At 37.3% G+C, this 16,103-nt stretch overlaps 1 protein-coding gene across 1 annotated transcript in view; it reads left to right on the forward strand.

The window, feature by feature from the left end:
• DNAH14 (dynein axonemal heavy chain 14) overlaps positions 1–16,103 on the forward strand; it is a 403,573-nt gene that overhangs the window by 165,991 nt on the left and 221,479 nt on the right. Inside the window, exons 28-34 of the mRNA XM_032289400.1 lie at positions 1,833–2,086; positions 4,624–4,855; positions 5,615–5,668; positions 7,415–7,560; positions 12,408–12,476; positions 13,102–13,288; positions 14,462–14,538. Coding sequence (XP_032145291.1) covers positions 1,833–2,086; positions 4,624–4,855; positions 5,615–5,668; positions 7,415–7,560; positions 12,408–12,476; positions 13,102–13,288; positions 14,462–14,538 — 1,019 coding nt within the window. The remainder of the gene's footprint in view (positions 1–1,832; positions 2,087–4,623; positions 4,856–5,614; positions 5,669–7,414; positions 7,561–12,407; positions 12,477–13,101; positions 13,289–14,461; positions 14,539–16,103) is intronic.

The following is a 16,103-nucleotide window of genomic DNA, read 5'->3' on the forward strand; positions in this document are numbered from 1 at the left end:
TTACCCACCTTTTGAAGCCTTATTTCTGTCAATTCATCTCAGCCTTAGCACAGTTCTGTTGCAATCATTTGGAGGGGGAGAGGCACATTGGCTTTTTGAGTTGTCAGTGTTTTTGCATTGATTCTTTCTCATCTTTGTGGGCTTATCTATCTTTGATCTTTGAGGTTGCTGACCTTTGAGTGGGGTTTTTATGGGGGTTTTTTTGTTGTTGATGTTGTTCTCTGTTTGTGTTGTGTTTTGTTTTGTTTTGTTTTGTTTTGTTTTAAGACAGAGTTTTGTTCTGTCACCCAGGCTGGAGTGCAGTGGCACAATCTCGGCTCACTGCAACCTCCACCTCCCAGCTGCAAGCCATTCTCCTGCCTCAGCCTCCTGAGTAGCTGAGATTACAGGCATGTGCCACTACACCCAGCTAATTTTTGTATTTTTCGTAGAGACAGGATTTCGCCATGTTGGCCAGGGTGATCTTGAACTCCTGACCTCAGGTGATCTATCCACTTCAGCCTTCCAGAGTGCTGGGATTACAGGCATGAGCCACTGCCCAGCCTCTGTTTGTCTTTCTTTTAACAGTCAGGCCACTTTACCATAGGGCTGCTCTGGTGGCTAGGGCCCCCTCAGTGGAAGATCTCACCCAGTCAGGAGAAAGGGAATCAGGAACCTACCCCCAATGAAGCAGTCTGGTTGCTTCTTGGTAGAGCAGGCATGTTTCACTGGTGGGTGACCCTTCTTTGTAGACCATCTGTATTCTCCGCAGCCAGCCGGGTAGAATGGCTGAGTTTACAGAACCTCAGAGATGGTGCTGCCCCTCACCTGGGGATCACCCTCCAGGAAGAGATCTCTATCCATAAAACCAAAGACTCCCATAGTGAGGAAGAGTAGGTCAAGCCCCAGTTAAGGAAGCAGTCTGGCCATGATCTGGCAAGGCAGGTGCACTGCACTGTGAGAAGGCCCCGCCTCATCTCCACAGCTGAGACTAGGGAACTGCGGATATGGCAGCCACCCTTTCCCCTGAGAGTTCTCTGCTAGGGAGAGATCAGAGCTCTGTCCATGGAACCAAGGACCTGCCCAGTGAGGAGGCGTGTGTCAGGGACCTGGTTAAAAATGCAGTCTGGCCCCAATCTGGTAAGGCCACTGCATTGTACCGTCGGGGGCCCCTCCTTGTCTGGACCATCTGCACTGTTCACAGCTGGGAAGCTGGAACAGCTCTTTCCCCCAAACCGCATAGATGGCACTCTCCTCACTGGATCTCAGTCCTGTCTCTGGTGGACTTCAGCCGTCTACCATTGGCCGATGGGGATTCCAAGCCAGTGGGTCTTAACCTTGAGGTGCTGTGGAAGTGAAGCCTGCAAAAGGACGCTGTTTGGCTCCCTGTATTCAGCCCCCTTCCTGGGGATGTATATGGACAGATTTTCCACATTGGTGGGGATCCTGGGGTTGGAACATGTATTCTAGGTATATTACTTCTGAGTTCAACAGAGAAAACAGCACTAATTTAATCTTGGAGTTTTCCACTATTTTTACTTCCCCAGGTTATTAGTTAGTGATGCTGGTATAAGATTTAGGAAGATTTAAGAATACAAGATTTAGGAAATACAAATGGATAAGCATCAATCAAAATTCAATCTTTAGCTCTAAAATACATACAAATGTGTAAGATCTCTTTCACATACATACCACATAAACTTTATGAAAACTCTATTTTAATTTCAAATAAAATTTATGCTTCAATTATATAGGTAGACATATATATGTGTGTGTGTGTGTGTGTATATATGTGTGTGTGTGTGTGTGTGTGTGTGTGTGTGTGTGTGTATGACATTGTCTTTCTTTTTCAGAGCCAGATCACATTTTATAATGATTGTATTAAAAGTTTTGCGAGTTCTCATTCAAGAAAAAAATTGGAAAAAGTCCACGCTGGTCTGATATGTCATCTAGAAGAGGTTGCAGAGCTGGTAGTGCTGGATACTAGTAACTCTCGAACAAAAGCTGTACTAGAGGCACTGCTTACCCTTTATGTTCACTGCAGAGATATAGTGATAAATTTACTGCTAAAAAATATCTTCAATGCAGAGGATTTTGAGTGGACAAGGTAGGTAGATCGACATTATAACTACATACAATAACTTCTCACAAATATATGTTTAGGTAAATTGATTCTCTACCTCAAACTTTGTCAAACTGGAATTTTAGTTTTGGGGGCTTTACCAAAATTCTAAGCAAAATGTACCAATTTGAGTACATTAGTCCCCCTTTATCTGCTGTTTTGCTTTCCAGTTTCAGTTACTGCAGTCAGTCATGGCCTGAAAATAAGTGAGTATATTACAATTAAGATATTCAGAGAGACAGATCACATTCATATAACATGTATTAGAGTATATTGTTCTAGTGTTCTATTTCATTATGTCATTGTTGTTCATCTCTTACTGTGCCTCATTTATAAACTAAGCTTTATTATAGATATATATGTATAGGAAAAGGCATAGTATGGTATATAGAGGGTCTGGAACTATACAGTATGTGGTTTGAACTATAGGCATCTTCTGGGGGACCCCTGAAGTGTATCCCATGCAGATAAGGGAAGATTACTGCATTCTACTACTGTTTTTCCTTCTTTCACTTTTCTATTGTCCCTTCACCTCAGTTTTACTTCTTTCTGATTTGTCTTTCTGACCTGATTAGGCTCTTTTGATAGTTGCGTTCTCCCTTTTCCATTTAGCCAGAGGGCAGTAGCTTTCCATGGGCAGTCAGAACTCTACCTCAAGTCTCTTCTTTCCCCTGTGCTGTTAATTCTGGAACAGACTCAGGGGAAACGAACTGAAAGACATTTCTAGCCAGCTCCCTAACTCAAAACTGCCTTCCTCCTATCTGGAGTCATTAGTAAAATATGAAAGTATAGAAAAATAGAGCCGCTCCCTTTGATGAGAAGAAATTTAGCATAAAGCTCCAAAAATAAATGTGCAGTTAACGTACATTCTGCAGTTAGCATAAGTTTTCTTATTTTAGGTATGACAGTTTTCTGTGAAGGAAGCAGACAAAGTCTTAAGTATATAACTGAGGCCACTGTTGACTATATTTTTATCTGAATACTTTATATGTGATATATAGACACTTCTCAAAAGAAGACATTTATGCAGCCAACAAACATTTGAAAAAAAGCTCATCATCACTGATCATTAGAGAAATGCAAATCAAAACCACATTGAGATGCCATCTCATGTCAGTTAGAATGGCAGTTATTAAAAAGTTCAGGTAACAACAGACGTTAGAGAGGATGTCGAGAAATAGGAACGCTTTTACTCTGTTGGTGGGAGTGTAAATTAGTCCAGTCATTTTGGAAGACAGTGTGGTGATTACTCAAGGACCTAGAACTAGAAATACCATATGACCCAGCAATCCCATTACTGGGTATATAGCCAAAGGATTTTAAATCATTCTACTATAAACACACATGTACATGTATGTTTATTGCAGCTCTGTTCACAATAGCGAAGACTTGGAACCAACCTAAATGCCCATCAAAGATAGACTAGAAAAAGAAAATGTGGCACGTATACACCATGGAATACTATGCAGCCATGAAAAAGGATGAGTTCATGTCCTTTGCAGGGACATGGATGAAGCTGAAAAACCATCATTCCCAGCAAACTAACACAAGAGCAGAAAACCAGACACTGCATATTTCCTCATAAGTGGAAGTCGAACAGTGAAAACACATGGACATAGCGAAGGGAATATCAGACACCGGGCCTGTCAGGGGTTGGGGGCTAAAGGAGGAATAGCATTAGGAGAAATACCTAATGTAGATGACGGGTTGATGGGTGCGGCAAACCATCATGCCACGTGTATACCTATGTAACAAACCTGTACATTCTGCCCATGTACCCCAGAATTTAAAGCATAATTACTAAAAAAAATTTTTTTAATGTGTAGGAATGATTTTTCACTTGACAATGTTTTAGTCAAACATAAAATTCTTTACAAAATATTGTTTTATAGTTTTTCATTGATAGTGCCCAAATATGTTTATTTTGAGAATTGAGTTAGCACTGATTGGAACATAAAATAGACTCAAGAATATATACCACACAGCTACAAATAGTTCAGATATTTAACTCAAAACCTTGTAGAGGTGAACATTTATGGTTAGCTACATAATTCACAGTGTTCATAATATAAACACACATCAGTTTCTCCAAAGTTCAATTTGTTTTCATATGTAGAACAAATAGCATTTCTCTCACGTCCCTCATAATAAGGATACAGATTATGATAAACATCATCTTCAATCACAGTCTTATTAGAAATCATAATAAACTTCACAGGGATGATTCTTATATCAGTCCTCCATTTTGATTGACATCACAGCAAAGCAGCATGATTCAGCAAGGTCATTAGCCTCAGAGGGAAGTGTGTTTACATGTTTGTAGTGTTGAGTTCTACTATTTCATACCTGGTATGATCAGTCATTGATGATTTTTATGTCACACTTCTCATTTGATTTTAATTTTTTGACTTCTATTTGTTTTTTTAATCAGTGCTCCATTTTTAATCCTGATTCTGTTTCTGCATGTGAAAAAAATAAAAATAATTTAACCAAATAATATGAATTTAAAATTTTGTTTTCAGACATTTGCAATATAAGTGGAATGAAAAACAAAAGTTGTGCTATGTATCTCAAGGAAATGCTAGCTTTACTTATGGCTATGAATACTTGGGCTGTACCTCAAGATTGGTTATTACACCTCTCACAGACCGATGCTGGCTGACTCTCATGGAAGCACTACACTTGAATGTAGGAGGCTGTCCTGCTGGTCCAGCTGGTACAGGAAAAACTGAGACTGTTAAAGACCTAGCAAAAGTAAGTAGTTTCTGTATCCAGGAAAAAACTTCTTTTTCTTTTTTTCCTGTCACATAAACTTTGATGGTATCTTAAATTTATACCATTCCTGCTATTAAGATGTTCATTGCATTAACAAGTACATTCATTAATTCACATATAGTTAATTAATCAATGAACTTTTCAATGCCTGTTGTGTGCTGGCACCTAGAATCTCAATAAGCCAACGTAAGCTTTTTATTTAGTTGGAATACTACTTTACTGACTGACATGTGAATGATTAATATCATTATGTGTGTGTGTGTGTGTGTGAGAGAGAGAGAGAGAGAGAGAAACAGAGAGAGAGACAGAGACAGAGAGAGTCTGTGTGTGTGTGTGCGTGTGTGTGTGTGAGAGAGAGAGAGAGAGACAGAGACAGAGAGAGACAGGCACAGAGGGAGCCAGAGAGATAGAGACAGAGAGAGAAAAGCAGTAGTAGTTACTGATAAAAGCAAAGGATATAGCTTGTGACCTAGAATTTTTTTCATAGATTTTTATTTGTAGATTGATGTAAAAATATGACCTTAATGCTCTAAAAACTAATCAACTGAACTATAACAGCATATTTACATTTGTACTATTACATTGAGTTTTGTGAATCTCTAAATTTGGTTTTTAATTCATCTCCACATTGCAAAAGTTTTCTCAAAAGCATGAAGACATTTTATTACTCTAGCAGTTTTAACATTAGTATTTTGTGTCATAATTCAAGAAGGATATTAAAATATTTTTGTTTCCCAGTCCTTAGGCAAACATTGTGTGGTCTTCAACTGTTTTGAGGATTTGGACTATAAGGTAAAGCTTAAACATATGTACTCAGGAAGAAAATATTGTACACATAAAACAAGACAATTCACTGAAGAACAAAAGAACAAGAAAAATATTTATCTGAGACGAACATCAAGTATTAACAGAACTTTAAATGCTATTACTTCTTTTAAGCTATATAGAAACCTAGAATGTAATAGAAACTTAAAACATTGCATACGTTGCTTTTATTTGAGTGAACTACTCCTTAAGACAGTGGCTTTCAAACTTTACAACAGTTGGATTCTTCAAAAAAAAATCTTACATGGAACATGAATATATAAAACATATAAAACAATTAAGAGTACTGCTTTATTAACATACATTTGTTTTAAGTCCTAACCCCATATATTTATTTACTGAAAAGGTAATCATTAAGATAAGGCTATTATGATTAACCCAAATATTTGAGAGTTTATATAGATGATGATTACAAGTTTATGTCAGTCTTGTTTTGTTTGCACATTATCTGACATATAACATTCTGAAATATGTTATTAAAATTTCATGTCTTTTACAAATCTACTCAAAGTTTCAGAATACTGCAGTTTGTTTTGCATGTTAAGTCCAAACCTTATACATTTTATTGCTGTCATTTTATTTGGTGTTTGAAGCACATTACCTCTGAAATCCTGCATTTACAATTTGGGCAGGATTCAATAAGCTGATTCAACTATTATCTTTAAGATACTTACCAATAGACTCTGTTACCTCCTTCCTGGAAATCACCAGTGGGACCTATGAGGGCTCCACATGAGAGAGACCAAAAAGCCTGCTATTTAAGATAAATAAAATGCAATATTTTTTTAATCAAAATTAATGCCCCCAAAAATCTCATGAACAAAATATCAAAAATTTAAATTAAGACAGGATCTGATTCCTGCTGCTCTGGGGAAGGAACCACCTCTATATCCTTCCTGATCTGAGGGTCTCACTTGCTCATTCTCATTCCCACTTTCTTTCCTCTTTGCCATACCTAGCAATAGAGTTCAGGCATCCCTCAACTTGCTTTCAGCCCACAGAAGTTCTCTTAGGCCTGTCAGTATTTTTGTTTGTTTTGTTGCTTTGTTTTAGTTGCTAATATTTACAAACCAATGAATTTCAATCCTAGACTTTCAGCCTCTCGAAGAACACTGGTGTACCTGGCCACCGGGGCCTGCACACTGGAAAGTGGCAGAAGCCCAGCAGCAGCTGCATGCTTTAGCTGGGCCCACTCCAGTCTGGCCCGGAATCTACCTCTTGCCTTATCTGGACCTCATTCAGTCTTTTGCATTGCCCACCAGCTGCCCGCCAGTAAGCCATAAGGCATCTTTGCCTGATCCAGAAAAGGCAGCCCCAGATTCACACACTTTATGCCCATCTGCCTGTCAGAAAGTTGTCCTAAAAACCCTGCCCCAGGGTGCAACTCTGTGAGGGAAATGGCTCCCCAGAGGGGGATCTGGCACATCTTTGTACAGCCCATCAGAAGTTGTGGCCCTGTCTGCATGGTCCCTGTGAGCATCAGAGTTTGTTCTGCTGAGTGTTTGGGCTTTCAGAGAGACAGGCAAAGCAGTTGACTCTCTAATGTCTAAGCAGCTGCTGCTCTCAGCCCTATAAAAATGCCTACCTGGGGGAAATGCAAAAGGCCTTTGCTTGGTTTGGGCAACATGGGGAGAACACGTACAAATTAACATCCCAGTAAATTTTCTTACCATTATAATTTTAGTAATCAGTCTTTTTTTTTTTTTTTTAAAGATAGTGAGAAAATTTTTCTTTGGACTAGTTCAGTCAGGAGCGTGGTGTTGTTTCGATGAATTCAATCTAATTGATTTGGAAGTTCTCTCTGTCATTGCCTCACAGCTCCTAACAATTAAGGCTGCAAAAGACAACTATTCTGCCAGGTATTTGTTGAATGTGTTTATACCTTTTGAATTGAATCTGATATACACTTACTGTTTAGTATATTATTGTTAGATATTGTCCCCCAATAAGTGTTTAGATCTTTGGAATTTTTTTGTTTTTTGTTTTTTTTTTAAGCACAAACCAAAAGGAATGGCAGTTATCTTGAATGTTTGCATTACTTGGCAAATAACGGGAATATATTTGTAACTAACTTTCAGGCCAACTTAGAGGTATCCAAATTCTTGCCCAAGCTTTGGAACAGTCTCCTGAGCTACCAGGAAACTGATACAAATATATTTTAATTATTTTTTCAGCTTAAATTCATGTATTATCTTTTCATCTTAGAATATTGCATTTGAAGAAACCAAACAAATGTTGCTTTTTTTTCTTTATTTCCACATTTTTTAAGTCTTTAAGTTCAGGGGCACATGTGTAGGTTTGTTATATAGGTAAACTGGTGTCATGGGGATTTTTTGTACAGATTATTTCGTCACCCAGGTATTAAACCTAGTTAGTTAAATTTTCTGATCCTCTCCCTCCTCTCACCTTCTACCCTCCAGTAGATCCTACTGTCTGTTGTTCCTCACTATGTGTCCGTGTGTTCCCATCACTTAGCTTCTACTTGCATGTGAGAATATGAGGTATTTGGTTTTCTACTACTGCATTAATTTGCTTTGGATAATGGCCTCCAGTTTCATCCATGTTCCTGCAAAGTACATGATCTCATTATTTTTTATGGCTGCATAGTATTCAGCCATGCATATGTACCACATTTTCTTTATCCAAGCTACCATTAATGGGCATTTGTGTTGATTCCACATCTTTGCTATTGTGAATAGTGCTGCAGTGAACATATCTACGCATGTGTCATTATTTAAAACAACTTGTATTGCTTTGGGTATATAGTCAGTAATGGGATTGCCGGTCAAATAGTAGTTCTGTTTTTAGGTTTTTGAGAATCGTCACATTGTCTCTCACAATAATTGAACTAATTTACACTCCCACCAAGAGCATATTAGTGTTTCTTTTCCTCTGCAACCTTGCCAGCACCTGTTATTTTTTGACTTTTTAGTAATAGCCGTTCTGACTGGTGTGAGATGGTATCTCATTGTGGTTTTGATTTGCTTTTCTCTAATGATCAGTGATGTTGAGTTTTTTTGGTTTTTTGTTTGTTTCTTTGTTTTTTTTGAGATGGAGTTTCGCTGTCATTGCCCAGACTGGAGTGCAATAGCACAATCTCGGCTCACCACAACCTCTGCCTCCTAGGTTCAAGCAATTCTCCTGCCTCAGCCTCCCAAGTAGCTGGGACTACAGGCATGCACCATCATGCCCAGCTAATTTTTGTATTTTTGGTAGAGACGAGGTTTCACCTTGTTGACCAGGATGGTCTCGATCTCTTGACCTCGTGATCCACCTGCCTCGGCCTCCAAAAGTGCTGGGATTATAGGCGTGACCCACCACGCCCGGCCAATGTTGAGTTTTTTTGTGGTATGCTTGTTATCTGCATGATTTTCTTCTTTTGAAAAGGGTCCCTTCATGTCCTCCGCCCACTTTTTAATAGAGTTGTTTGGTTTTTGCTTGTAAATTTATCTAAGTCACTTATAGATTCTGGATATTAGGCCTTTGTCAGATGAATAGTTTGTAAAAATTTTCTTCCATTCTATGGGTTGTCTGTTTATTCGGTTGATAGTTTCTTTTGCTTTGCAGAAACTCTTCAGTTTAATTAGATCCCATTTGTCAATTTTTGCTTTTATTGCAATTACTTTTGTCAATTGAAAGATTTCATCATGAAATCTTTGCCCATTCCTATGTCCAAAATGGTACTGCCTAGGTTGTCTTCCAGGGTTTTTATAGTTTTGGGTTTTACATTTAAGTCTGTGATCCATCTTGACTTGATTTTTGTATATGATGAAAGAAAGAGGCCCAGTTTCAATCTTTTGCATCATTTGTTGAATGGGAAGTCTTTTCCCCACTGCTTTTGTCATGTTTGTCAAATACCAGATGGTTATAGGTGTGCAGCCTCATTTCAGGGCTCTCTATTCTGTTCTATTGGTCTATGTCTATGTTTTTTCTTTCTTTTTTTTTTTTTTTCACCAGTACCATGCTGTTTTGGTAATGGTAGCCTTGTAATATTGTTTGAAGTTGGTTAATGTGATGCTTCCAGCCTTATTCTTTTTGCTTAATATTGCCTTGGCTTTTCAGACTCGTTTTTGTTTCATATGAATTGTAAAATAATTTTTTTCTAATTCTGTGAATTATAATGTCATTGGTAGTTTGATAGGAATAGCACTGAATGTATAAATTGCTTTTGGCAGTATGGTCATTTTAGCAATATTGATTCTTCATATATGTAAGCATGGAATGTTTTTCCATTTGTTTGTGTCATCTTTTATTTTTTTGACCTGTGTTTTGTAGTTCTCCTTGGGAGAGTTCTTTCACCTTTCTGGTTAGCTATATTCCTAGGTATTTTATTGTTTTTATGGCAATAGTGAGTGGGATTGTGTTTCTGATTTGGCTCTTGGCTTGGCTGTTGGTGTGTAGGAATGCTAGTGATTTTTGTGGATTGATTTTGTATCCTGATACTTCACTGAAAGAAGCTTTTGGGCCAAGACAAGGGGGTTTTCTGGATATAGAATCATAGCATCTGCAAACAGGGATAGTTTTACTTCTCTTCCTACTTGGATGCCTTTATTTCTTTGTCTTGCCTGATTGCTCAGGCCAGGACTTCTAGGACTACATTGAATAAGAGTGGTGAGAAAGGGCATACTTGTCTTGTGCCAGTTTTCAAGGGGGATGCTTCCAGTTTTTGTCCATTCAGTATGATGTTGGCTATGAGTTTGTCATAAATGACTCATTATTTTGAGGTATGTTCCTTTAATACCTAGTTTATTGAGAGTTTTTAATATTAAGGATTTTGAATTATATCAAAAGCCTTTTCTGCATCTATTGAGATTATTGTGTGGTTTTTGTCTTTAGTCTTGTTTATGTGATGAATCCCATTTATTGATTTGCACATATTGGACCAACCTTGAACCCCATGCTTAAAGCCTATTTCATCATGGCGGATAAGCTTTTTTGATATGCTGCTGAATTCAATTTGCCAGTATTTTGTTGAGGATTCTTTCATTGATGTTAATGAAGAATATTAGCCTGAAGTTTTTTGTTGTTGTTGTCTCTGCCAGATTTTAGTGTCAGGATGATGCTCTTCCCATAGAATGAGTTACAGAGGAGTCCCTCTTCTTCACTATTTTGGAATTTTTTCAGTAGGAATGGTACCAGCCAGCTCTTCTTTGTATATCTAGTAGAATTCGGCTATGAATCTATTCAGTCCTGGGCTTTTCTTGGTTTTTGGTTGGTAGGCTACTTATTACTGATTACATTTTGGAGTTCATTATTGGTCTATACAGGACTTCAATTTCTTTCTGGTTCAGTCTTGGAAGGGTATGTGTGTCCAGGAATTTATCCATTTCTTCCAGATTTTCCAGTTTGTGTGCCTAGAGTGTTCATAATATTATCTAGTGGTTATTTGTATTTGTTTACACATACACTTTTTTTTTAAGGCAGACATATCACTCTGTTGCCCAGACTGGAGTGCAGTGGCTGGAGTGCAGTGGAGTGCAGTCAGCTTACTGCAACCTCTACCTCCTAGGTGTAAGTGATTTTCATGCCTCAGCCTCTGGAGTAGCTGGTATTACAGGTGTGCGCCATCACACCTGGCTAATTTTTATATTTTTAATAGAGGTAGGGTTTTTCCATGTTGGCCAGGCTGGTCTCAAACTCCTGACCTCAGACGATCTGCCCACCTAGACCTCCCAAAGTGCTGGGATTACAGATGTGAGCCACCACACCCAGCCAGATACGTTTAAAAAGCAAAGTGGGTATACTGGCCACATACCTGAAGAGCCCTCTTGTCTTGTTATTCTGAATTAATGTATTTTTATTGAAAAGTTCTATAACAATAGTATTTATTAGTATTACTAATGTTTAGTAATAAACACAAAAATGTTTTCTCTTTAGGTAAATTTAGAACTCACATGATTTATGGACATATAAAATTTTATTGTAACCTAATATTTCTAATGCAAGCTAATGGATACTAACTTGTGGCTTCCCTTTCATGAATTTTGTTCAAACTGTTAAAGCTAGTATTACAGGACTCATAAATCTGTGGGTATAGTTTGGAGGGGTGCAGTGACATTTCACTGACTCTTTGCTATACCTCAGCCTCTGCAAAGCTTTCCCCATTTATGTCCAGGGAGTTCCCCAGGTTCTATCCCACTTGTTTTCCTGTTTTGACCACCCGTTTTGGTATCAGCTATCTAAGAAATCGCTATAGGATTTCTCCCATTGTGTCTTCCACTGTTGCTGACTGTAGGACGCTGATGTTCATGCCAAGCATTCTATCTCATCTTGGTCCCAAAGTTTTTAAACTGGGGCTAGGTACACTTGAGAGACAGGCCGTGTTCCATGCTGAAGCAGGATCTCTGCTGTACCCCGTTCTGTGTTCTACTGTATCATCCAGGAAGAGCTCTTTTATTCCCTAAGCGTTTCCCCAGATTCCTTTTACTATGTAAGTCAACTCATTCAGCTAGGTATCCTCCAGCCTCAGGTCCCATAAACATCTGTGGACATGATCAAATACATCTGAATCCCAGCAGCGGGGACAACTTTGGCTCAGCATGAGCCTCCTCTTTCTCCCTTTTTCTCATGTCATTGTTTTTTCCAGTGTGCTCTGTTTGCATTTAAATGTAACACAGCCTTAATAAAGTTTCCAAACTCACCTATAGTTTTAACATACTTTGGACTAGAGAAAACAGTGCTAGTTATGAATACTGATGTCTTTTAGGTTTGTACTAGAAGGAAGAGAAATTCGTATCAATATGTCTTGTGCAGTATTTATCACCATGAATCCCAGGTAAGTATCAGTGAATCTAGTGGGAGTAGACACAGACAAAATTTATTTTCTTAAATCTTATCTATAGATGAAGTTGCTTGACATTTACATCTATCCATATATCTGCCTCCATCATCCTCTGAACACTTCTACTCCCCACAGCATTTATGAACAGCTGCACTCTGCACCTGTTCATATGGATAAGGATAATCTCACATTAAACTTCTGACCAAGACATATTTTTACTTTATGTATACCCAGAGAGAAAGGAAAAGGTCAGGAGTTTTTCACAAAGAGGACACAGGCAGAAAAGCTGACAAGAGTGGCAGGAGGAGTAAGAATATAGTGGTTGCAGGGAGCAGAGGTTTGGCAGATTTAATAAATATCTGATTAAATGCTGTCATTGTCCAGGGAATCCGAGGGAATTAATATGAGGTAAATTGTGGGAGGAGGAACAGAAAGAAAATATGATAAACCAGGAAGCTCTTTAAAATGAAAGGTACAATAAAAACTGTCTTGTAAACTAATTTTCAGATAAAGGTCACATAGAACACCAATCTAATTCTTTGGGGGGAAAGTATTTGATTCCTTATTTGAAAAATTGAAAAGTGGTGTTTTTATTGTTTGTTTTTCTTTTCCTCTTTAGATATGGAGGTGGAGTAGAGCTCCCAGATAACTTAAAATCTCTGTTTCGCCCAGTGGCAATGATGGTGCCCCATTATCAAATGATTGCTGAAATAATACTGTTTTCATTTGGTTTCAAATCTGCAAAATCACTCTCTGGAAAGCTAGCTAACCTTTATGAATTAGCTTGCAAACAGCTCTCACAGCAGGTAAATAACCACTTTTCTCAAAATATTTAAAGGTGATTATATAAAAATAACTTTAAGCAAAACTTTTCTAGTATTGGTCCAGGGATGACTTGGGTCCATACCAAACAATGGAGCTAGAATTCCTATCAACACATTAAAATAATAGAGCTAGAATTTCCGTCAACATATTAAGTCCATGTATGAGCTTCACATAAGGCAAACTGTAAAATCAGTCAAGATTCTAAGTCTTTCTTCCAAGATCTGGAAAGAGTAATTGAGCATTTGTTGTTGTAAATTACAGACTGTTTTTTCCATACAAGGAAGTTAATATCTAGAGCAGTTATTCTCAAACTTTACCGTGTACCAGAATCATTTGGAGGATTTGTTAAAACACAAAGTGCTGGGCCTTACTCCTGAGTTTCTAATTATGTACATCTGCTGTGGGGTTCGAGAATTTGTATTTCTAACAAGTTCTAAAGTGTTACTGATGCTGCTGATCTGGATACCACGCTTCGACAATTATTGTGCTAGCATATGCCAGAGTATTTGTAACGCAAAATGGTTTGGACAGCTAACCACATTTTCTCCAAAAGTGCTCCTCTTTTAATTTATCTCATTCTATTTCAGAAAAAACTTAATTCAGATACTGATATTTCTTAACACCTTTAATACTTGTTAGTCTTTAAGAATGAGACTTTAGCTGGGCGCGGTGGCTCACGCCTGTAATCCCAGCACTTTGGGAGGCCGAGGCGGGTGGATCACGAGGTCAAGAGATTGAGGCCATCCTGGTCAACATGGTGAAACTCCGTCTCTACTAAAAATACAAAAAATCAGCTGGGCATGGTGGCACGTGCCTGTAATCCCAGCTAGTCAGGAGGCTGAGGCAGGAGAATTGCCTGAACCCAGGAGGCGGAGGCTGCGGTGAGCCGAGATCGAGCCATTGCACTCCAGCCTGGGTAACAAGAGCGAAACTCTGTCTCAAAAAAAAAAAAAAAAAAAAGAATGAGACTTTAGAAACACCAGTTTGGGAGATAAATTAGAGCATTAGCAACATAACCAAGGGTTTTGGGGATTTATAACACTGTTTCCCTGCAGAGCATAGATTACCTGTAATATAACTATATACTGTATGTATTTGTTGTCAAATTTTTTCTTTAGAAACTTTAATAATTCAGATATTTTAATGTTTGATAGGATCATTATGATTTTGGCTTGAGATCTCTGAAGATAATTTTAATAATGGCTGGAAAGAAGAAACAGGAGTTTAAATGGTCAGTCAAATTTTGAATTGTTAGGTCAAAGGGAGTTATATACTGCTGGGAAAATAATTTGTAGAATCATAGGTAATGATGCCAAGTTAAAACAAGGAACCCCCAGATAGTTATAGTAAAGGTGGAGACTATTTGGGAATTATGAAAGAAGAGTAAGACAAAATGCACAAAAATCACAGAGTGCTTTTCCCCAGTAGAGAGCCTATTCTTTTAAAAGAAAGTGTTTTACAAAATAAAAGATATAATGGAACAAAAGACCTCATTTAGAAGAGTACTAACTCAATGAGAAATGTATAGCCTATATGAATATACCTATGTGACAAATGTGTAAAACCCAAATGAGGAAAACTTTAAAAAAGGATTGTAAGAAATGAAAATGTATTTAACTGAAATAATATACCATCTTAATAAAATCATAATGTCTTAAAGGACTTAGCATCATAATGATTTAAATATTTTAAATGTTAATTTGTGAATGGAAATGCAATCTCAGTAAAATATTAAAAGGATATTTTGTTTGTTAGTTTTCTTGTTTTTAGGCAAGCTGATCCTAAAGTTCACACGGAAAAATAAACAAGCCTTGCTAGAAAAAGATGAAAATGCAAGGGCAATGAAGGGGAGATATCCCTTTGTGTATTAAGACATATAACAAAGCTTCAATGATTAAAACACTGTGGTACTGGCTCATAAGTAGAAAAGCAAACCATTGGAACCGTATAGAAAGTCCAAAAATAGGACTATGTGCTTAGGACATTTATTATATCATAAATCCACGGGGAAGAATAGGCTTTTTAATTAATGCTTTTGCAAAAACTAAACAGCCATCAGGATAAAAATCAAGTTGGAACCATTGTCCACATCATTTACTAGGAATAACTCTAAAAGGATAAAATAAATATAAAAAATTTAAATGATTTGAAGAAACCAATGTCCTTTGTTCTTGGAATACAGAAGATCTTTAAAACTAAGACTCTAAATCTGGAAGCCACAGAAGAAAAGATTTATAAATGGTCAAAAATACATTTTTTGAAGTCAAAAGACAATTCATAAATTAGGGAAAAAATTGTAAATCATATTACACATAGCTTATCCTCTTAATGTATAAAGATTTCCTAGAAATTTAGGGAAAAAAATCAATAGGAAAATGGGCAAAGCACATCAACAGATAGTTCTTAGAAAAAAAAATATAAAAGTGCCTTAAATATATAAAAATACACTCAACCCCACTCATAATGAAAGAAGTGAAAATTAAAATGACACTGAAATTCTGTTTTTCGCTTAACAGATGGTCAGAAATATAAAAGTTGGACAAAACCTTGGTGAAACTATAGGAAAGCAAATGTGCTTTTTCCTTTCTGGGTAGAAAGAGACAAGATATATCTTTTAGTATTGGTATGATTGGGGCTACATTCATGTACTGCATATTAAAAATTTTTTTAAGTTTTTAAAATACGTTTTATTAATATGTTGCAAAAGGATCTATCGATATGATAACTGTTTCCCTTTTAAAGCAAAGTAATACGGATTGCTTATGGATACATACGCATGTAATAAAAAGTATAAAA

Source organism: Sapajus apella, unplaced genomic scaffold (assembly GCF_009761245.1).
Source record: "Sapajus apella isolate SASKATOON/1434 unplaced genomic scaffold, GSC_monkey_1.0 scaffold22, whole genome shotgun sequence".
Classification (NCBI taxonomy): domain Eukaryota; kingdom Metazoa; phylum Chordata; class Mammalia; order Primates; family Cebidae; genus Sapajus; species Sapajus apella.